Source organism: Tachyglossus aculeatus, chromosome X1 (genome assembly GCF_015852505.1).
Source record: "Tachyglossus aculeatus isolate mTacAcu1 chromosome X1, mTacAcu1.pri, whole genome shotgun sequence".
NCBI lineage: Eukaryota > Metazoa > Chordata > Mammalia > Monotremata > Tachyglossidae > Tachyglossus > Tachyglossus aculeatus.
Window position 1 is genome coordinate 19,798,674 of NC_052101.1, and position 23,012 is coordinate 19,821,685.

General features: G+C 44.3%; 1 protein-coding gene across 1 annotated transcript in view; it reads right to left on the minus strand.

The window, feature by feature from the left end:
- Nucleotides 1–468: 468 nt before the first annotated feature.
- The window catches only part of PDE6A (phosphodiesterase 6A), a 64,882-nt gene continuing 42,338 nt past the window's right edge, over nucleotides 469–23,012 (minus strand). Inside the window, exons 16-22 of the mRNA XM_038771672.1 lie at nucleotides 20,285–20,385; nucleotides 15,964–16,071; nucleotides 11,451–11,514; nucleotides 9,254–9,328; nucleotides 6,268–6,351; nucleotides 2,842–2,989; nucleotides 469–548 (exon numbers count right to left, since the gene is read on the minus strand). Of these exons, the coding sequence (XP_038627600.1) occupies nucleotides 469–548; nucleotides 2,842–2,989; nucleotides 6,268–6,351; nucleotides 9,254–9,328; nucleotides 11,451–11,514; nucleotides 15,964–16,071; nucleotides 20,285–20,385 (660 nt within the window). The remainder of the gene's footprint in view (nucleotides 549–2,841; nucleotides 2,990–6,267; nucleotides 6,352–9,253; nucleotides 9,329–11,450; nucleotides 11,515–15,963; nucleotides 16,072–20,284; nucleotides 20,386–23,012) is intronic.

The window sequence follows — 23,012 nt, forward strand, 5'->3', positions numbered from 1 at the left end:
ATGGGGGGCATTGAGACCCATGGAGTCAGGAAGCAGACATCCTGATAGTCCCTAAGATAATAAATAATAATAATGATGATTATTATGATGGTATTTGTTAAGCGATTGCCCAATTAACCTTGCTAAAGCGTGCATAGGAGTATTCAATATGAAGAATATAGCCAGGCATTTATTTATGGTACTTATTAAGTGCTTACTATGTGCCAGGCACTGTACTATGCGCTGGGGTAGATACTAGCTAATCAGGTTGGACACCATCCCCGTCCCACATTGGGGTACCAGTCTTAATCCTCATTTTACAGATGAGGTAACTGAGGTGCAGAGAAGTGAACTGACTTGCCCAAGGTCACACAGCAGACAGGTGGCAGAGCCGGGATTAGAACCCAGGTCCTTCTGAATTCCAGGTCCCTGCTCTCCCCACTAGACCACTCTGCTTCTCTAGTAATTTTTGCTACTCTGCTTCAGTAGCTACTGGAGAGAACATGATTTGGACTGCGTGGTTCCTTCTCCAGTTGCAGAATTCCTTCCAGCTGGATTCCCAGCCGCAGCTGCAATTCAAAAAGAAAAGGCAAAATCAGCGATGGTAGCAGTCTAATTTCATCTCCTCTCTCTTTCATTCTTTCCTTTGCCACTGGGCCCACCTCCATCGGCCATAATGTGGTATTAAAACCCCCTGGGATTCTGGCTAATGGCCAGTTGGATTGCTTTCCAGAAGATCCAGCTACTCCCATTGTGCAAATTTGAATAGACCCACATTAGCCCTAAAAATGGACTGCTATTAGTACTAAATATACGAGCGTCTAATAATAAAGAAGAAATATCGGTTTATAGAAAGCCTCTCTTAAGGAGTCAGAAATGTCTTAGTTCAAACCTTCGACGGCACTGTTGAATGCATTCCCAGTTCATACGGCTAGACTATAATCCTAAAACAACTGGGCCTTCGATTTCTAAACACGGTCGGGGCGATGAGAACTTATGTAAGCACCGGCCTGAGAGTCAGAAGGTCATGGGTTCTAATTCCGCCTCTGCCACTTGACTGCTGTGTGACTTGAGGCAAGTCACTTAACTTCTCCGTGCCTCAGTTCCCTCATCTGTAAAATGGGGATTAAGACTGTGAGCCCCACGTGGGACAGGGACAGTCCAACCAGACTACCTTTTATCTATCCCCAGCGTTCAGAACATTGCCCAGCATATAGTAGGTGCTTAAAAAATACCATTATTATTATTATTATTATAAGTGAGGAAAGAAAAAATTAGGGATTAGTATAGGCTCCTCTCCATCCGGTTTTCCAGCCAGGGGAATGAAGTTGTGTGACTTGGCTAGATTTTTTCAGTAGGTCAAAGATGGTCAGGGATACTTGTGCTCTAAAGCAAGCTTTGAGAGCAAGATGTGAAGCTTCTTTGTGGGCAAAAGAAATCACAAATCTACATGTCTTTTCTATGGGCAGGGGACTTTCTTCAAATAATGAATGACCCTGTCTAAAGCTGACTGTAGATTACAGGATCATCTCTAGACTTTGAGCTAATTTGGGGAAGGGAACATATGTATCAGTTCTGTTGTATTCTCCCAGGTGCTTAGTGCCGTGCTCTGCCCACAGTAAGCACTCAATAAAATCACTAAAACCGGCCTTTTCTTGTCCATCCAGACAGCTACAACGTTAATCCAAGCAGGTCACTACAGAAATCTCATTAAACTTGCATTGACGTTTGAACTCGAAAATCAATCAGTTGTATGTATTAAGTGCTTATTATGTGCAGAACATGATATACTAAGCACTTGGGAGAATACAATGTAACTGATAGATCATCCCTCATTCCATTTTCCTCTATTTTTCTCTGACAACTCACTTTCCCCATCAACTTGTTAAGGAAAAAAAAAAAGCAAAATACCCCTCCAAATTCATGTTTGAAGAATGTCATATGGAGAGAGAGAGAGTCCATTTACCTCAGCCTGTTCTTTACCTGTTTCATTTTTCTTAGAAGTCTCAAAGAGTCAAGTGACATATTTTAAGAATGTAAGCTCTCTGTGGGCAGAGATCATGTACTTTCCCAAGCACTTAGTACAGAGAAGCAGCGTGGCTCTGTGGAAAGAGCCTGGGCTTTGGAGTCAGAGGTCATGGGTTCAAATCCAGACTCTGCCAATTGTCAGCTGTGTGACTTTGGGCACTTAACTTCTCTGTGCCTCAGTTCCCTCATCTGTAAAATGGGGATTGACTGTGAGCCCCCTGTGGGATAAACTGATCACCTTGTAACCTCCCCAGCACTTAGAACAGTGCTTTGCACATAGTAAGTGCTTAATAAATGCCATCATCATCATCAGTGCAATGCACACCATAAGTGCTCAATAAATATGATTGATTGAATCTCTGTCTCTTTTCCATTTCTCCCTTCTCAGTGCTCTGCACTCAGCATTTTCTAATAGATCAGATTTGGTGGTAAATATATTGCTGAACTCCGTCGGGGGTAATAATAATAATAATAATGATGGCATTTATTAAGCGCTTACTATGTGCAAAGCACTGTTCAAGGCACTGGGGAGGATACAAGATGATCATGTTGTCCCATGGGGGGCTCACAGTCTTAATCCCCATTTTACAGATGAGGTCACTGAGGCCCAGAGAAGTTAAGTGACTTGCCCAAAGTCACACAGCTGACAATTGGCAGAGCCGGGATTTGAACCCATGACCTCTGACTCCAAAGCCCGGGCTCTTTCCCACTGAGCCACGCTGCTTCTCTAAGGAAGTAGAGAGTGCTTCTCTAAGAAAGTAGAGAGGGGTAGAAAGTAGCTTGGAGACATTAGGACTTTGGGCAGTCTAAGAGCCTGGAGTCTGATTCACAAACCTAGCTTGGAGGTTTCCTGCTTCTGTTTCTCTTCTTCCAGCGCTCTCATTTTGGCATCGTACTCATCCGCCAGTGCCTTCCACTCTTTCCGGTTGTTGGTGATTCCTTCTAGCATGGGGGTGATCTGATCGTGGAATCGGGAGAACTCCTAGAAGACAGTGAGTCTGGTCTCAGATCCAGAGAACTTTAGGAAGAACTGTACAGTGATCTGCACACAGTAATCAATCAATCAATCGTATTTACTGAGCGCTTACTGTGTGCAGAGCACTGTACTAAGCGCTTGGGAAGTACAAGTTGGCAACATATAGAGACGGTCCCTACCCAACAGTGGGCTCACAGTCGAAAAGGGGGAGACAGAGAACAGAACCAAACATACTAACAAGATAAAATAGAATAGATACGTACAAGTAAAATAGAGTAATAAATATGTACAAATATATATACATTATGTCATATGTCATTATCATAATTACAACAATTCTGATATCTGTTAAGTGCTTTGTATTAACCAAGCACTGTACAAAATGCTGGGGTAGATACAATATAAGCAGACAGAGTCCTGTTCCATATGGGCTCTTGGTCCAAGGAGGAAGGAAAACAGGTATCTTAACCCCATTTTTACTGTTGAAGCTGTGGCACAGACACATTAAGTAACTTGTGGATCAGAGAAAGGTTTGGTACCAAATGGGACGAGTAAGCGCTCAATAAATATGATTGAATAAACTGTGGCAACTAACTCATCTGTATAAATTCCTGGATGACTATACAACCTTCCTTGTTGGCCACGTCACACAGTGAGCAGCTTTAGTGAATTGTTGGCTTTGTCGGACTGCTTTACCTCCAGCTGGGCCCGTCTCAGGACCATGATCTGAAACTACTGTCCGTGAGGTTTATAATAATAATAATAATAGAATTTGCTAAGCGCTTACTGTGTGCAGAGCACTGTACTAAGCGCTTGGGAAGTACAAGTTGGCAACATATAGAGACAGTCCCTACCCAACAGTGGGCTCACAGTCAAAAAGGGGGAGACAGAGAACAAAACCAAACATACTAACAAAATAAAATAGAATAGATATGTACAAGTAAAATAGAGTAATAAATATGTACAAATATATATACATTATGTCATATGTCATTATCATAATGACAACAATTCTGATAGCTGTTAAGTGCTTTGTATTAACCAAGCACTATACAAAATGCTGGGGTAGATACAATATAAGCAGACAGAGTCCTGTTCCATATGGGCCCTTGGTCCAAGGAGGAAGGAAAACAGGTATCTTAACCTCATTTTTACTGTTGAAGCTGAGGCACAGACACATTAAGTAACTTGTGGATCAGAAAAAGTTTTGGTACCAAATGGGACGAGTAAGCGCTCAATAAATACGATTGAATAAACTGTGGCAACTAACTCATCTGACGGAGAAGCAGCGTGGCTCAGTGGAAAGAGCCCGGGCTTTGGAGTCAGAGGTCATGGGTTCGAATCCGGGCTCCACCGCATGTCTGCTGTGTGACCTTGGGCAAGTCACTTAACTTCTCTGAGCCTCAGTTACCTCATCTGTAAAATGGGGATAAAGAATGTGAGCCCCAACGTGGGACAACTTGATCAGCTTGTATCCCCCCCAGTGCTTAGAACAGTGCTCTGCACATAGTAAGCGCTTAATAAATGCTATCATTATTATTATTATTATTATAAATTCCTGGATGACTATACAACCTTCCTTGTTGGCCACGTCACACAGTGAGCTGCTTTAGTGAATTGTTGGCTTTGTTGGACTGCTTTACCTCCAGCTGGGTCCGCCCCAGGACTATGATCTGAAACTACTGTCCGTGAGGTTTATAATAATAATAATAATAATAATAATAGTATTTGCTAAGTGCTTACTACGTGCCAACCACTGTTCTAAGTGCTGGGGTAATAATAATGATGGTATTTGTTAAGTGCTTACTATGTGCAAAGCACTGTTCTAAGAGCTGGGGAGGTTACAGGGTGATCAGGTTGTCCCACGGGGGGCTCACAGTTTTAATCCCCGTTTTACAGATGAGCTACCTGAGGCCCAGAGAAGTGAAGTGACTTGCCCAAGGTCACACAGCAGACAAGTGGCGGAGCTGGGATTCGAACTCAAGACCTCTGACTCCCAAGCCCGGGATCTTACCACTAAGCCATGCTGCTTCTCGAGGTGGACGAAGTGGATACCCTGGGTGTTTCAGATGGGTTTTGGAGTCAGCCTGTAAGGCTGGGGAGAAGACAGAGAAGGATCCCACTCCTGATAGTTAACTTAGGAGAAGCAGCATGGCTCAGTGGAAAGAGGCCGGGCTTTGGAGTCAGAGGTCATGGGTTCGAATCCTAGATTCACCAACTGTCAGCTATGTGACTTTGGGCAAGTCACTTAACTTCTCTGGGCCTCAGTTACCTCATCTGTAAAATGGGGATTAAAACTGTGAGCCCCCCGTGGGACAACCTGATCACTTTGTAACCTCCCCAGCGCTTAGAATAATAATAATGATGATGATGGCATTTATTAAGTGCTTACTGTGTGCAAAGCACTGTTCTAAGCACTGGGGAGGTTACAAGGTGATCAGGTTGTCCCACAGGGGGCTCACAGTCTGAATCCCCATTTTGCAGATGAGGTAACTGAGGCACAGAGAAGTTAAGTGACTTGCCCGAAGTCACACAGCTGACAATTGGTGGAGCCGGGATTTGAACCCATGACCTCTGACTCCAAAGCCCGGGCTCTTTTCCACTGAGCCACGCTGCTTCATAGAACAGTGCTTTGCACATAGTAAGCACTTAACAAATAACATTATTATTATTATTTATTATTAGTGGAGAGAACTTGGGCCTAGAAGTCAGAGGTCCTGGGTTCTAATTCCGCCTCTGCCTCTTGTCTGCTTTGTGATCTTGAGTAAGTCGCTTAACTTCTCTGGGCCTCAGTTTCCTCACCTGTAAAATAGGATTTAAGACTGTAATTCAATTCAATCGTATTTATTGAGTGCTTACTGTGTGCAGAGCACTGTACTAAGTGCTTGGGAAGCACACTAAAGTCCCATGTGTCCAACCTAATTAGCTTGTATCTACCCCAGGGCTTAGTACAGTGTCTGTCATATAGTAAGGGCTTATTAATAATAATAATAATTATTATTATTATGGTATTTGTTAAGCACTTAATATGTGCCAAGCACTGGGGTAGATACAAGGTAATCAGGTGAGCCACATGTGGCTCCCAGTCTTAATCCCCATTTTACAGATGAGGTCACTGAAGCATAGAGAAGTGAAGCGGCTTGCTCAAGGTCACACAGCAGACAAGTGGCGGAGCCGGGATTAGAACCCATGACCTTCTGACTCCCAAGCCCGGGCTCTTTCCACTAAGCCACACTGCTTCTCCACTAAATACTATTTTTTTTTTTAAAAAAAGCAGAGCCTACCTTATACACAAAGGTGCAGACAAAGTCGATGAAACCAACTTGCAGCTTGGGTAGTTCATCAGCTTTATTCCTGTCCATCATGGGCTACAGGACACGGTGACAAAGAATCCACAGAACATTTGTGCTTGTCTTTATTGTAAAGGTTCATATATTTTTTTTCCCCACCGTCACTTGTAAAGAAGCAGCATGGCCTCGTGGAAAGAGTGTGGACTTGGGAGTCCGAAGATCTGGGTTCTAAACTCAGCTCCACCCCCAGGGATTCCCAGCAGCACCAGTATATGTGCTATGCAACTTGATTTGTAGTAATAATAATGGTATTTGTTAAGCGCTTACTATGTGCAAAGCACTGTTCTAAGAGCTGGGGGGGATACAAGGTGATCAGGTTGTCCCATGTGGGGCTCCCAGCCTTAATCCCCATTTTACAGATGACGGAACTGAGGCACAGAGAAGTCAAGCGACTTGCCCAGAGTCACACAGCTGACAATTGGCAGAGACGGGATTTGAACCCATGACCTCTGACCCCCAAGCTCAGGCTCTTTCCACTGAGCCGCGAGAAATGTCTAAGAGTTGTTGGGGAAACTATCTTGCGAGACCCTGAAGGCCTTGTGGGTGTTTATGGGAAACTAATTTATGGGCCTGGTGTGCAGTGACAGCTTATTTAAGGGTGGTGTTTATTAAGCACTTACTGTGTGGCGGGCACTGTACTAAGCACCAGGGTACAAACGAGATAATCAGGTCAGTTGTTAACCCAGTCTCTGTCCCACATAGGGCCCTCAGCCTTAATCCCCATTTTATAGATGTGGTAACTGAGGCACAGAGAAGTGAGGTGACTTGCCCAGGGTCACACAGCGGACAAGTGGCGGAGTCGGGAATAGAACCCGCAACTTTTGTCAGAAAGTTCCCAGGCCTGGGCTCTTTCCTATAGGCCGCCTTGAGCCTGGAGCCGAGCAGGCGCAACCTCGGCCTCGGGCCTTATGAAGGATCTATTTATTTATCTATTTATTTATATCTATTTATTTATTTATTTATTTATTTATTTTACTTGTACATATCTATTCTATTTATTTTATTTTGTTAGTATGTTTGGTTTTGTTCTCTGTCTCCCCCTTTTAGACTGTGAGCCCACTGTTGGGTAGGGACTGTCTCTATATGTTGCCAACTTGTACTTATCAAGCACTTAGTCAGTGCTTTGCACACAGTAAGCGCTCAATAAATACGATTGATGATGATGATGATGATGATGATCTAGAGAAGCAGCGTGGCTCAGTGGAAAGAGCCTGGGCTTTGGAGTCAGAGGCCGTGGGTTCGAACCCCTGCTCCGCCACATGTCTGCTGTGTGACCTTGGGAACGTCATTTAACTTCTCTGAGCCTGTTCCCTCATCTGTAAAATGGGGATTAAGACTGCGAGCCCCATGTGGGACAACTTAATCACCTTGTATCCCTCCCAATGCTTAGAACAGTGCTCTGCACATAGTAAGCGCTTAACAGATGTCATTATTATTATTATTATTCTCGCTCTGCCATCAGCTTGTGACTTTGGGCAAGTCACTTCACGTCCTTGGGCCTCAGTTACCTCGTCTGTAAAATGGGGATCAATCAATCCATCATATTTATTGAGCGCTTACTGTGTGCAGAGCACTGTACTAAGCACTTGGGAAGTGCAAGTTGGCAACATACAGAGACAGTCCCTGGATTAAGACTGTGAGCCCCACGTGGGGCAACCTGATCACCTTGTAACCTTCCCGGCACTTAGAACAGTGCTTTGCGCATAGTAAGCGCTTAATAAATACCATACTACTACTACTACTAATAATAATAATAATAATAATTATTATTATTATTATTACATAGAAAGTGGAGAGTCAGCTACCGAGAGGGCAGACAGGGTGATCTCACCCGGTTGAAGGCCAGGGGTTAAGCAGCATTCTTCCTATAGGGATAATGAAGGTTTTGTTCTTCTGTGAGGAGGAAAATTTAGGCGTGATCTGAGTTTAGAGATAATTACAGGTGAGGATGAAGGCTTCTTACAAAGTAATAAAAACCAGCTCGGCACAGCTTGTGTAAAAGAGTCTGGTTTTGGAGCCAGATGAATCAGTGGTATTTATTGAGCACATACTGTGTGCAGAGCACTGTACTATATGCTTGGGAGAGTCTGATATAACAGAGTTGGTGGACATGTTCCCTGCCCACAGTGAGCTTACAGTCTAGTGAGAAGCAGCGTGGGCTTAGTGGAAAGAGCCCGGGCTTGGGAGTCAGAGGTTGTGGGTTCTAATCCTGGCTCTGCCACTTGTCAGCTGTGTGACCTTGGGCAAGTCACTTAGCCTCTCTGTGCTTCAGTTACCTCATCTGTAAAATGGGGATGCCCATGTGGAGCAACCTGATAACCTCGTATCTACCTCAGCGCCTAGAACAGTGCTTGGCACATAGTAAGCGCTTAACAAATACCAACATTGTTATTATTGTTATTAGTGGGGGATCCCCATGTGGGACACAAAAGCACATTGTCGGCTTCCCCTCTCATTGTTGTGCTGGGTTGTAGGAGGTGAGTGTTATTTAGAAGTTCCTCACACAGGATTTGTGCTCCTCGAGATGCTTTATGCCATCAATAAACAACTTTAATTACAAAACTGGTGTTATCAACCTTTGATATGGGGCCTGGCATCTTGTGTAAGCTCATCCTCTAGACTGTAAGCTCCTTGTGGGTAGGGGATGTTGTCTGTTATAGTTGTGTTGTACTATCCCAAGCACTTAGTACAGTATCCCGCACACAGTAGACACAAAATACATATGATTGACTGATTGGGTTTGAGGAGAGTCATTTTTAAAGCCCTGGATCACAGAAGAAATTCAGGAAAACCAGGTTGTTTGGATGCCTGGATATTTCTAACAAAAGGATTTTATTCCTCAACTAGAAGGGACAGTTTCACCTGAAGGGATATTTTGTAAGCAGCAGTTCTAGCAGAAGAATTAAAGAGCTGTACTTACGATCGGATTCTGCTGTAGCACACTTCTCTCCAAATCTCCTTGTTCCCAGAACTCTGCAGCAACTAACAAAGCCACCTGCAGAAAGCAAAGAAGCAGAGACCTCAAAATGGACCCCTAAAATCCCTAGTTCAGGCGACGTGGCAGCTGTGTGACTTTGGGCAAGTCACTCAACTTCTCTGTGCTTCAGTTACCTCATCTGCAAAATGGGTATTAAGACTGAGTCCCACGTGGGACAGGGACTGTGTCCAACCTTATTAGCTCAGATTAACTCTTGTGCTTAGTACAGCGCCTGGCACATAGTAAGCACTTAACAAATACCGTGAAAAATAATAATAATAATAATGGTTATTGTTTAATGCTTACTAATTCAGGCCAAGCACTGTAATAAGCACAGGGATAGATAATAATAATAATAATAATAATAATAATAATAATAATAATAATAATAATAATGGTATTTGTTAAGCACTTACTATGTGCAAAGCACTGTTCTAAGCACTGGGGGGGATAAAAGGTGATCAGTTTGTCCCACATGGGGCTCACATTCTTAATCCCTATTTGACAGAAGAGGTAACTGAGGCCCAGAGAAGTGAAGTGACTTGCCCAAAGTCACCCAGCTGACAAGTAGCGGAGCCGGGATTAGAACCCATGACCTTTGACTCCCAAGCCCAGACTCCTTCCACTGAGTCACTCTGCTTCTCTAAATGCACAGAGTAACAGTGCTACTATTATCAAAGCTGGGATAGATTTAAGATAATCAAACCAGATCACAGTCTAAGTCGGTGGCAGAACAGATATTAAATCCCCATTTTGCTGAGGAGGAAACTGAGGCTCAGAGATGTTAAATGACTGGCTCAAGGCTCAGTTTCCCCTCTGATTTCAAGGTGGACCTCCCTCCCACTTTTGGGGAACCCCTCTTCTAGCTCGAGGGCCCCGCGTCTCATCACGTAGGCCTGAAAATGCTGCCGGGGCTGGCTGAGAAGAGGTGGCGATTCAGCCACGTGGCTGGAGGGTATGGAAAGGTTGATATTCTCTGAATCAATCAATCAATCATATTTATTGAGCACTTACTGTGTGCAGAGCACTGTACTAAGCACTTGGGAAGTACAAGTTGGCAACATATAGAGACGGTACCTACCCAACAGTGGGCTCACAGTCTAGAAGGGGGAGACAGAGAATAGTAATAATAATAATGATAGTATTTATTAAGCACTTACTATGTGCAAAGCACTGTTCTAAGCGCTGGGGAGGTTGCAAGGCAATCAGATTGTCCTACGGGGGGCTCACAGTTTTAATCCCCATTTTACAGACGAGGTAACTGAGGCACAGAGAAGCAAAGTGACTTGCCCAAAGTCACACAGCTGACAGTTGGCGGAGCTGGGATTTGAACCCATGACCTCTGATTCCAAAGCCCGTGCTTTTTCCACTGAGCCACGCTGCTTCTCACAAAACCAAACATATTAACAAAATAAAATAAATAGAATAGATATGTACAAGTAAAATAAATAGAGTAATAAATATGTACAAACATATATACATATATACAGGTGCTGTGGGGAAGGGAAGGAGGTAAGAACTGAACTTCCTCCTCCATGGCCCCTGCCTGGGGCAAGGGCTGGCAAAGCAAGGTGGGGAGTATGGAGTTTGCTGAAGGGCGGGACATAAAATATGAAATAAAAACTTTGAGAAACGGTGTAGCTTTCTGGACAGGTGGTACTAAAGCCCCCCATATCTGAGAAGATGGCGTGCAGGAGGGGATGGAGGTGGGCATTCCTCAGTTTCACTCCAAAATCCAGAATCATCAGATCCGGGAGAGATAAGAACGTGGGCTCCTACCTTCATCATCATCATCATCAATCGTATTTATTGAGCGCTTACTGTGTGCAGAGCACTGTACTAAGCGCTTGGGAAGTACAAGTTGGCAACATATAGAGACAGTCCCTACCCAACAGTGGGCTCACAGTCTAAAAGGGGGAGACAGAGAAGAAAACCAAACATACTAAGAAAATAAAATAAATAGAATAGATATGTACAAGTAAAATAAATAGAGTAACAAATATGTACGAACATATATACAGGTGCTGTGGGGAAGGGAAGGAGGTAAGATGGGGGGGATGGAGAGGGGGACGAGGGGGAGAGGAAGGGGCTCAGTCTGGGAAGGCCTCCTGGAGGAGGTGAGCTCTCAGTAGGGCCTTACCTTGCTCTGAACCTCCCAGGGCTTGGTTATAGCTGATAAATCACAGGCTGTCATCATCATGGCCCTACGGGAGAAATGGAACACAACCCGTTGAGCCTGTCAAATGCCAGCCGGGTTCTCACTGGATGGTCAAAAATCTGGGGATCTCGAGTAAGGGCTGATTAGGACAGATAAATCGCCCCTTCCTCCTGATCAATCAGTCGTATTCCGTGAATACGGACTGTGGGCAGAACACTTGGGAGAGAAAGTATAATAGAAGAGATCTGGTGGACATATTCCCTGCCCTCAAGGAACTTACGGTTCTGATCCAGCTAGACAGTCTAATTCAGGGCCAGAATGGCCCCTTGGTCACGGTCATCCCTCAATCAATCAATCATTCATATTTACTGAGCGCTTATTGTGTGTAAAGCGCTGTATTAACCTCTCGGGAGACTACAATAAAACAGTATTGATAGACACATTCCCTGCCCGCAGTGAGCTTACAATCATAATCATCATCAATCGTATTTATTTAGTGCTTACTGTGTGCAGAGCACTGTACTAAGCACTTGGGAAGTACAAATTGGCAACAGATAGAGACAGTCCCTACCCAACAGTGGGCTCACAGTCTAAAAGGGGGAGGAGGTGTCACCAGGTGACAATTTAATGCTAGTCTTGCAGCGCTAAATTGATATCATATCTAAAGCTCTAGATAGGATGGGAAATAGCATTCAACGTTCTACGCACAGAAGTTTAAACGCTACTAAAGAGGAGAAAAAGGGATATAAGAGCAAATGTTTCAGCGCACATCACTGGGTGCCTTGAAGATGCAGATTATTTGTTTTCTCTCATGGGTAATCCTCCCGATAATAACAGTTATGGTATTTGTTAAGCACTTACTCTGTTTAGGGCTGGGGTAAATACAAGGAAATAATCACATTCATTAATTCAATTGTATTTATTAAGCGCTTACTGGGTGCAGAACACTGTACTAAGCGCTTGGAAAGTACAAGTTGGCAGCATATAGAGACGGTCCCTACCCAACAACAGGCTCACAGTCTAGAAGACACCATTCCTGTTCCACATGGAACAGGGGAAGGGGAAGCAGGGGAAGCAGCATGGCTCAGTGGAAAGAGCCCGGGCTTTGGAGTCAGAGGTCATGGGTTCGAATCCTGGCTCCGCCAATTGTCAGCTGTGTGACTTTGGGCAAGTCACTTAATTTCTCTGGGCCTCAGTTACCTCATCTGTAAAAATGGAGATTAAGACTGTGAGCCCCCTGTGGGACAACCTGATCACCTTGTAATCTCCCCAGCGCTTAGTACAGTGCTTTGCACATAGTAAGTGCTTAATAAATGCCATTATTATTATTATTATGATTACATGGCAACTCACAGTTAAAGTAGGAGGGAGAACAGGTATCTAATCCCCATTTTACAGACGAGGCAACAGAGGCACAAAGAAGTTAAGCGACTTGCCCAAGGTCCCCCAGCAGGCAAGAGAAGCAGCATGGCTCAGTAGGAAAGAGCCCAGGCTTTGGAGTCAGAAGTCATGGGTTCAAATCCCGGCTCCGCCAGTTGTCAGCTGTGTGACTTTGGGCAAGTCACTTCACTTCTCTGTGCCTCAGTTCCCTCATCTGTAAAATGGGGATTAAGACCGTGAGCCCCACGAGGGACAACCTGATCACCTTGTAACCACCCCAGCTCTTAGAACGGTGCTTTGCACATAGTAATCGCTTAATAAATGCCATTATTATTATTATTACATGGCAACTCACAGATAAAGTAGGAGGGAGAACAGGTATCTAATCCCCATTTGACAGATGAGGCAACAGAGGCACAAAGAAGTTAAGGGACTTGCCCAAGTTCCCCCAGCAGGCAAGTGGCAGAGGCTGGATTCAAATCCAGGTCATCTGATTCCCAGGCCCCTGCTCTATTCACTAGGTCACTAGTCCCGGGGGAGAAGGCCTTCAATGGTGACCACTGGGCCATCATACCCCTGGAGGAGCAGGCCTTGGGAATGACCTAGACATGTTGCCAACTTGTACTTCCCTAGCGCTTAGTCCAGTGCTCTGCACACAGTAAGCGCTCAATAAAGACGATTGAATGAATGAATGAATGAATGACAGAACTGAGCTGACGGCTCAGAGGAAAGCAAGAATGAAGCACCCAGAGCACATCATCATCATCATCAATCGTATTTATTGAGCGCTTACTGTGTGCAGAGCACTGTACTAAGCGCTTGGGAAGTACAAATTGGCAACATATAGAGACAGTCCCTACACAACAGTGGGCTCACAGTCTAAAAGACTTTGAGCACATCATAATCAGCAAGCCTATTATTACAGACTGGGGAACGCTGTTGCCTTGTCCTTGGAGCCTGTCTTAGGCTGGAATGCCACTGCTATCAAACTTTCTTGCGCCATGGTGATCGTCACTTTCCAAATCAAAGCTTAGCACAGAAACTGAGTCACGTGGAACGGTTGAGATCGCTCAATGAATCGATCGTATTTATTGAGTGCTTACTGTGTGCAGAGCGCTGTACTAGGCTATTGGGAGACGATAATACAATAGAGTTGGTAGGCATGTCCCTGCCCATCATCATCATCATCAATCGTATTTATTGAGCGCTTACTGTGTGCAGAGCACTGTACTAAGTGCTTGGGAAGTACAAGTTGGCAACATATAGAGACAGTCCCTACCCAACAGTGGGCTCACAGTCTAAAAGTCCACAATGAGCTTATAGTCTAGAGGGGATACATTGTCTAACCCTGACTAAATCATTCATTCCTTCAGTGGTATTTTAACGTACACGTGTGGCGTGCTTTACTAAGCTCTGGAAAAAAAAATTAATGAAGGATAAATAAGACTCAGTCCCTGGCACTCAAAGGGAAGTGGGTTTTAGGTTTCTTGCTGGAGATATTTGGACTGGAGCTAAGGAAATTGTTAAATGAAACATGAATGGGAGGCTTGGCACACTTGCTCTGCCAGTATTTATTCAATTGTATTTATTGAGCGCTTACTGTGTGCAGAGCACTGTACTAAGCTCTTGGGAAGTACAAATTGGCAACATATAGAGACAGTTCCTACCCAACATGTGAGCTTCTACCACACATTTTGAAGAGAACGTAATGGCAGAGTTCGGAAACGTTCTTCTGACATGGCATATCCATCTACATTCAGTGTGACGCAGGGTTAGAAGTAATGCTTGTGTGCGTGGTATGGGATGAGTACTCCAAAAGAGAGTTTTCTGAATGTGTTGAACTTCTGGCACAAAGCAGCAGAGAAGCAGCGTGGCTCAGTGGAAAGAGCCCTCTCTTGGGAGTCAGAGGTCGTGGGTTCTAATCCCGGCTCCGCCACTTAGCTGTGTGACTTTGGGCAAGCCATTTCACTTCTCTGTGCCTCAGTTACCTCATCTGTGAAATGGGGATTAAGACTGTGAGCCCCACATGGGACAACCTGATAGCCTTGTATCTATTCCAGTGTTTAGAACAGTGCTTGGCAATAGTTAGCGCTTAACAAATACCGTTATTATTATTATTACTAACACTGACATTTTTTGAGCACTTAGTGTATGCAGAGCACTGTACTAAGCGCTTGGAAGAGTGCAGTACAATAGAGTTGGTAGATATGTTCCCTGCCCACAAAGAGTCTGGAGGGGCAGCTGAAAGTCTACTATAGTCTGTAGACTGTAAGCTTTTTGTGGACTGAGATAGCACTCAGTCGTATTTATTGAGCGCTTACTGTGTTCAAAGCACTGTACCGAGTGCTCTACCCTAATCTATTGCATTAGACTTTCCCAAGCACTCAGTACAATGCTCTACGTACAGTAAGTGCTCCGTAAATACCACTGATTGATTGATTGATAAACATTTCCTTAATGCCGGGTTCTGAAAGGATGTGACCCTATATTACAGGAAAACTAGGCCGCATGTGTTGTTGAGTTTTATTCTTTTGTGTCACGGTGAAGAATGAAGTCTGGAGTGAATATAAGCATCTTATGAATAAATAAAAATACCTTTTCATGGATCATACAAATGGTCATTCATTCATTCTAAACCTTGAATCAAAATTTAACACAAAAAAGGGGCGATAGCCCCCTCCTAAATCAGCCCCATTTGACTCCCTGATTTAGACTCCTGAAGATATGAACAGTCAAAGATGCGTATTATTATTCATATTACTATTAACACTTAATAAGGAAGTTTTAGAAAACCCAGAAGCAATATGATTTAGTGGATATAAGACGGGTGTGGGAGTGAGAAGACGTGGGTTCTCGGCTTCCAGCTCCACCACTTGTGAGAGTGGGCAAGTCACTTCACTTCTCTGTGCCTCAGTGACCTCATCTGTAAAATGGAGATGAAGACTGTGAGCCCCATATGGGGCATGAACTGTGACCAACCTAATTAGCTTGTTTCTACCCCAGCACTTAGTACAGTGGCTGGTACATAATAAGCGCTTTACCAGATGCCATTAACAAGAACTTGCACTACTTCTCACAACTCCTGTCTTAACGAGGTTGAACGAAGAACACTCACATGACGATTTCTTTCCGAGTTTGTTCCAACATCATGTATTGGGTCCATTCTTGTTCACTTTCGTATGTCTTGGACTGATCCACTATCTTCTGGAACATGGTTCTCTTCCTGAAAACAGAGGAGACGGGCAGAGTGAGAGGACAGATAATAAATGAGGTGATTCAAGGATTATCTGAATCGGAGTGTTGCAATGCAATCCCAGTTCCTCCTTTCAACCTCGAACGGAGATAAAGAACAGAGAACCGCTAACCCCCTCACAAGAACTCCCCTAATGACCATAAATTCAGCCAACATGTTGAGGGGTTATCAGAATTTCCTGTGTCTGCATCCCCTGAGATATGAAGAAATCCTCAGGCAGCCCTCTCCCAATTTCCCACTACTAGGTTTCTCCACTTAATTTGGCCTCCCTGAGGCTAGTTTGTTGTTTTTTAGGAGTGTTTTTTAACAGTATTTGTTAAGCGCTTACTATGCGCCAGGCACTATACTAATCACTGGGGTAAATACAAGGTTGGACACAGACCATGTCCCACATGAGTTCATAGTCTTAATCCCCAATTTACAGATGAGGTAACTGAGGCCCAGAGAAGAAACTTGCCCAAGGTCACACAGCAGACAAGTGGCAGAGCCAGGATTAGAATCCAAATCCTCTGACTCCCCGGGGCCCGTGCTCTTTCCGCAATCAGTCAGTCATATTTATTGAGCGCTTACTGTGTGCAGAGCACTGTACTAAGCGCTTGGGAGACTACAATACAATAGGGTTAGTAGATACATTCCCTATCCACAGTGAGCTTACAGTCTAAAGGAGAAGCTTACAGTTTAGAGGAGGATCTTACAGTCTAGACGATGGGCTTATAGTCTAAAGGACTAAGCCACACTTTCTCACCAATCCTCCTGCCTCTCATTCATTCATTCAATCGTATTTATTGAGCACTTACTGTGTGCAGAGCACTGTACTAAGCGCTTGGGAAGTACAAGTTGGCAACATCTAGAGACGGTCCCTACCCAACAGCAGGCTCACAGTCTAGAAGGGGGAGACAGACAACAAAACAAAACATATTAACAAAATAAAATAAATAGAATAGTAAATATGTACAAGTAAAATAGAGTAATAAATCTGTATTCATTCATTCATATTTATTGAGCACTTACTGTGTGCAGAGCACTGTACTAAGTGCTTGGGAAGTACAAGTTGGCAACATATAGAGATGGTCCCTACCCAACAGCGGGCTCACAGTCTAGAGAGATCCCCCTCCCCATCCCCTCCGCCTTACCTCCTTCCCCTCCCCACAGCACCTGTATATATGTATATATGTTTGTATGTATTTATTACTCTATTTTATTTGTACATATTTATTCTATTTATTTTATTTTGTTAATATGTTTTGTTTTGTTCTCTGTCTCCCCCCTCTAGACTGTGAGCCCACTGTTGGGTAGGGACTGTCTCTATATGTTGCCAATTTGTACTTCCCAAGTGCTTAGTACAGTGCTCTGCACATAGTAAGCGCTCAATAAATACGATTGATGATGATGATGATGATGTTGGGTAGGGACTGTCTCTAGATGTTGCCAACTTGTACTTCCCAAGCACGTAGTACAGTGCTCTGCACACAGTAAGTGCTCAATAAATACCATTGAATGAATGAATGAATGAGCCCACTGTTGGGTAGGGACCGTGTCTCTATATGTTGCCAACTTGTACTTCCCAAGCACTTAGCACAGTGCTCTGCACACAGTAAGCGCTCAATACGATTGAATGAATGAATAGAATGGGGAGACAGACAACAAAACAAAACATATTAACAAAATAAAATAGAATAAATACGTACAAATAAAATAGAGTAATAAATCCGTACAAACATATATACATATATACAGGTGCTGTGGGGAGCGGAAGGAGGTAAGGTGCGGGGGATGGGGGGGGGGATGGGGGAGAGGAAGGAGGGGGCTCAGTCTGGGAAGTCCTCCTGGAGCCACCCGAGAGTCTAGAGAACATAGGATATATCAGGTCCCTGACCCTACCATGCTGGAAAGAGAATCAGAGGACCTGGGTTCTAATTCTGGCTCCACCACTTGCCTTCTGTGTGACCTTGGGTAAGTCACTTAATGACTCTGAACCTCAGTGTCCTTCTGTGTTCAACACGGTTAACTTGTATGTACCCCAATGCTTAGTACAGTGCCTGGCACGTAGTAAGCACTTAATGAATACCACGAAAACAAAACAAACTAAAAAAAAATTCCCTCCTTTGCCTACGATATCTGGCCCCATCTTCTATCCTCAAAATCCCCAGTGGCACCTCCTCATCGACTGGAAGGGCCAGGGGTCACTGGCTTGCAGTAAATGGACCGTCATTCTTTTAATCCTTGAAGTCTCTGGCCTTCACCAGCCACTTCAGCACTTAGAACAGTGCTTTGCACATAGTAAGCACTTAATAAATGCCATTATTATTGTTGTTATTATTATGCACTGTGGCCTTCAGCACTTAGAACAGTGCTTTGCACATAAGCGCTTAATAAATGCCATTATTATTTTATTATTTGAAACCACTCTGCTGTAATGGAGACTTCAATGAACTCTGGCCTAGCAGGCTCTCCCCTCAGTTGCTGTTACAGATCTCTGATGTAACACTGAAACAGCTCTCTACAGAATCTCCAAATCCATAGCAAACTAATGGAGTTTCAAAGAAATCACCATCTGAGTGAGGGCCTCGGTGGCTGGAAGTTTATAATTGATGAAAACCGTGCACTTCGCTAGCTCGTGGACTATCTCCAACCTGTTTAAACAACATTACTGCAAATCTACCCCTGAAGAAAACATCCTGGAACATTGGGAGGGGCACTGGGAAAAGTCTCTTTAAGTAGAGAACAAGGAGGTCCCGGCTCTTTGCCAGAAGGGTTATCTGGAAAAGGTATGTGTGTTGGTGGGAGACTGTTCCCAGAGTAATGGCTTGGATCTCGGAGGGGTGGTCCTGAGAGACACGAGGCTTTAGATCCCTTGTCCAATGAGTTTCCCTGTGTGCCTGGGGAAGGGAACTCGGCTTATAAATATTGTTGGTATTTGTTAAGTGCTTACTGTGTGCAAAGCACTGTTCTAAGCGCTGAAGGCCACAGTGGCTGGTGAAGGCCAGAGACTTCAAGGATTAAAAGAATTACGGTCTAGACTGTGAGCCCGCTGTTGGGTAGGGACCGTCTCTATATGTTGCCAACTTGTGCTTCCCAAGTGCTTAGTACAGTGCTCTGCACACAGTAAGCGCTCAATAAATATGATTGAATGAATGACTGTGCCAAGCACTGTTCTAAACGCTGGGGTAGATACAAGGCAATCTGGCTGTCCCGCGTGGGGCTCACAGTCTTCATCCCCATTTTACAGAAGAGGTAACCGAGGCCCAGAGAAGTTAAGTGAGTTGCCCAAGGTCACTCAGCAGACAAGTGGCAGAGGCGGGATTAGAACCCACGACCTCTGATTCCCAAGCCCGGGCTCTTTCCACTGAGCCATGCTGCTTCTATGGACAACAATAATAATAATAATGACGGTGTTTACTAATCGCTTACTATGTGCAAAGTACTGTTCTAAGAGCTGGGGAGGTTACAAAGTGATCAGGTTGTCCCACGGGGGCTCACAGTCTTAATCCCCATTTTCCAGATGAGGTAACTGAGGCCCAGAGAAGTGAAGTGACTTGCCCAAAGTCACACAGCTGACAACTGGAGGAGCCGGGATTTGAACCCATGACCTCTGACTCCAAAGACAAGAGAAGCAGTGTGGCCTAGTGGAAAGAGCACGGGCCTCGGAGTCAGAGGACCCGGGATCTGATCCTGGCTCCGTCACTTGCTGTATGACCTTGGGCAAGTCACTTCACTTTTCTGGGCCTCAGTTCCCCCATCTGTAAAATGGGGCTTAAAGCTATGAGCCCCATGTGGGGCATGGACTGATTATCCTGTATCTATCCCAGCACTTAGTACAGTGCCTGATTTAGATTAAGTGCTTAATGAGCGCTCAACAATACCACTAAACAAAAATATAGTCAGATTCAAGCACTTAGTACAGTGTTCCACACATAGTAAGCGCTCAATAAATATGATTAAATGAACGGGCATTTGGGAGAGGGAACTTGGGGCTTCTTCCCTGGTTCTGATGGCAGAGTATTTTTCCTTGGAATTCCCCAGAAAGTCGCCGTGGTTCTCTAAGACTCTCTAACTCACACAAAGAAGCTGGAGGCCGATCTCATTCTTTCAAGGTAAAAGGTGGAATTGCTAGCTTGCTACGGTCACAAGCCTTACAAATGATTTGAATAAATATAAATTGTCCCCGGGCAGATATACGCACTTGAAATAAAGGGCCAGATCTGTAGCGATGATGGCAATATCCATCATATGGATCGCATGTTCATGCTGCCTTCGGTTGAGGTTCTGGAAGATATTCAGACTCTGAGGAAACCAAGAGGAAATGCATGAAAAGTGCATTAGTGGAGCATGATCAGGAAAATACCCTTCTGACATTTTCCCAGAAGGAAACAGATGCAGTTGAGAAAATCTAGCTAAAAGAAGCCTGCCTGTCTTTGCATGAAATAGCATCAATAGCTCAGTATTTATGCAGCAGTAATATTTCCAGAGGGCTTCTTCATCTTCTCATATTAATCCTTTCCGCATTCCTCTGGGGTAAGCCTGTGTTGTTACTTGATTACAGATGGGAAAGCGAGACCAGAGAGGTTTCCACAGAAATTCAAAAGCAAAACTAGAACCGTTCTTGATCGTAACCAAAAGCCAGAGTAATATTTTCTCCTTCACACTAAGAGACAGAAAGGAATCTCTTCCAGACTTCTTATCCAGGTCCTGAAAAACTAGATTGGAGCACTGCAGGGGATGGGATTTAGCAACTCGTCTATAGTTTTTACGCCTGTTACCTTCATTTTAAGTTTTTAATTGCTGGGATCTTGGGGCTCAATACCTGGGAATTATCCCAAGCAAGCGAGAAGCAGCGTGGCTCAATGGAAAGAGCCCGGGCTTTGGAGTCAGAGGTCACGGGTTCAAATCCCAGCTCTGCCAATTGTCAGCTGTGTGACTTTGGGCAAGTCACTTCAATCAATCAATCAATCGTACTTATTGAGCACTTACTGTGTGCAGAGCACTGTACTAAGAGCTTGGGAAGTACAAGTTGGCAACATATAGAGACAGTCCCTACTCTGGGCCTCAGTTGCCTCATCTGGAAAATGGGGATTAAGACTGTGAGCCCCCCGTGGGACAACCTGATCACCTTGTAACCTCCCCAGCGCTTAGAACAGTGCTTTGCACATAGTAAGTGCTTAATAAATGCCATCATTATTATTATTATTATTAAATAAGAAATCAACAAGTGTCATGCATGAAAAGCGGTTTCTGTCTCCCTTCTTCAAACTTGGAAAATCCAGCTTTCTTTTTGTAACAGGATCATCTGAAGGACAGTAAGTAAATCAAGGTGACTGAGATTGCAACTAAATGAGAGTGAGATTTGAATGCAGCTAGGAGACCTCACTCGGGGAAAGTGAAACAGGCGATGATTATGCATCACTCCGTGCATTTCCCTCATTTAAGTCAGACGGTGTAACATTTGACTCAGAGGACAAGATAAGAGTTGCCCTGTCATGGGACCCTAGGTTTTGGGAGTAGAGAAGCAGCGTGGCTCAGTGGAAAGAGCCCGGGCTTGGGAGCCAGAGGTCATGGGTTCTAATCCTGGCTCCGCCACTTCATTCATTCATTCAACCATATTTATTGAGCGCTTACTGTGTGCAGAGCACTGTACTATGCGCTTGGGAAGTACAAGTTGGAAGATTAAGGTCCCACTGAGATTTGAACTTGGATCGCTGGATTCAGAGTCCAGAGTGCTAACCATTACACCATGGGGCCCTTAATGTCTGCATTACTTGTCTGCTGTGTGACCTTGGGCAAGTCACTTCACTGGGCCTCAGTTACCTCAACTGGAATCAATCGTACTTATTGAGCGCTTACTGTGTGCAGAGCACTGTACTCAGCGCTTGGGAAGTACAAACTGGAAAATGGTGATGAAGACTGTGAGCCCCACATGGGACAACCTGATGACCTTGTATACCCCCAGTGCTTAGAACAGTGCTTGGCACATAGTAAGCGCTTAATAAATGCCATTATAATCATTATTAATAATAATACTATCGGGTTAGTAATAAGAATAATAATAGTGATATTTTTTAAACCAAGCACTGTACTATGCACTGAAGTAGATAGAAGATAATCAGGTCCCACATGGGGCTCACAGTCTGAGCAGGAGCGGGAACAGGGGGAACAAAATCCCCATTTTGCAGATGAGGGAACTGAGGCACAGAGAAGTGAAGCGACTCGCCCACGTTCACACAACAGACATGTGGAAAAACCAGGATTAGGACCCTGGTCCTCTGAATCCCAGATCGGTGTTCCTTTCACTAGGTTACACCGCTTCTCTCACTGGAATTTGTGAGCTAACCCATATGGAGAAAGGCAATAAATAATACGATTTTCCTGAGTCTGCAGACACAGGAGGTTGAGAAATCAGCCCGCTTGAGGACAAATTTGGGTTATTTACTTGTGTTTGTTCTTCCTCAGGTGTGGAAAGTCGCTGTCAGATTCCAATTTCTGAAAGCTGAGATATGTCATGAGCTGGGGACTACCCAGGAGCTCAGTGCATTTTTTTGCAGTGAAGCATTAATGGAGGTGGAAACAACGTGGCCTCATGGAAAGGCCTGGGAGTCAGAAGATCTGGGTTCTAATTCTGACACTTACCTGCTGTATGACTTTGGGCAAGTCACTTGACTTCTCTGTACTTCAGTTCCCTCATCTGCAAAATGGGGATTCGATACCTGTTCTCCCTCCTACTTAGGCTGAGCCCTTGGTGGGACTTGATTATTATTTTGTATCTACCCTAACGCTTAGTACAGCACTTGGCATGTAGTAAGCACTTAAATACTACAATTACTATTATCATTATAAATTGCTCCCTGCTGCTTGGTTCATGGCATCATCAAGGTGGAAGTTCTGTGATAAGCACTACAAACCCAGAGATGACTCTG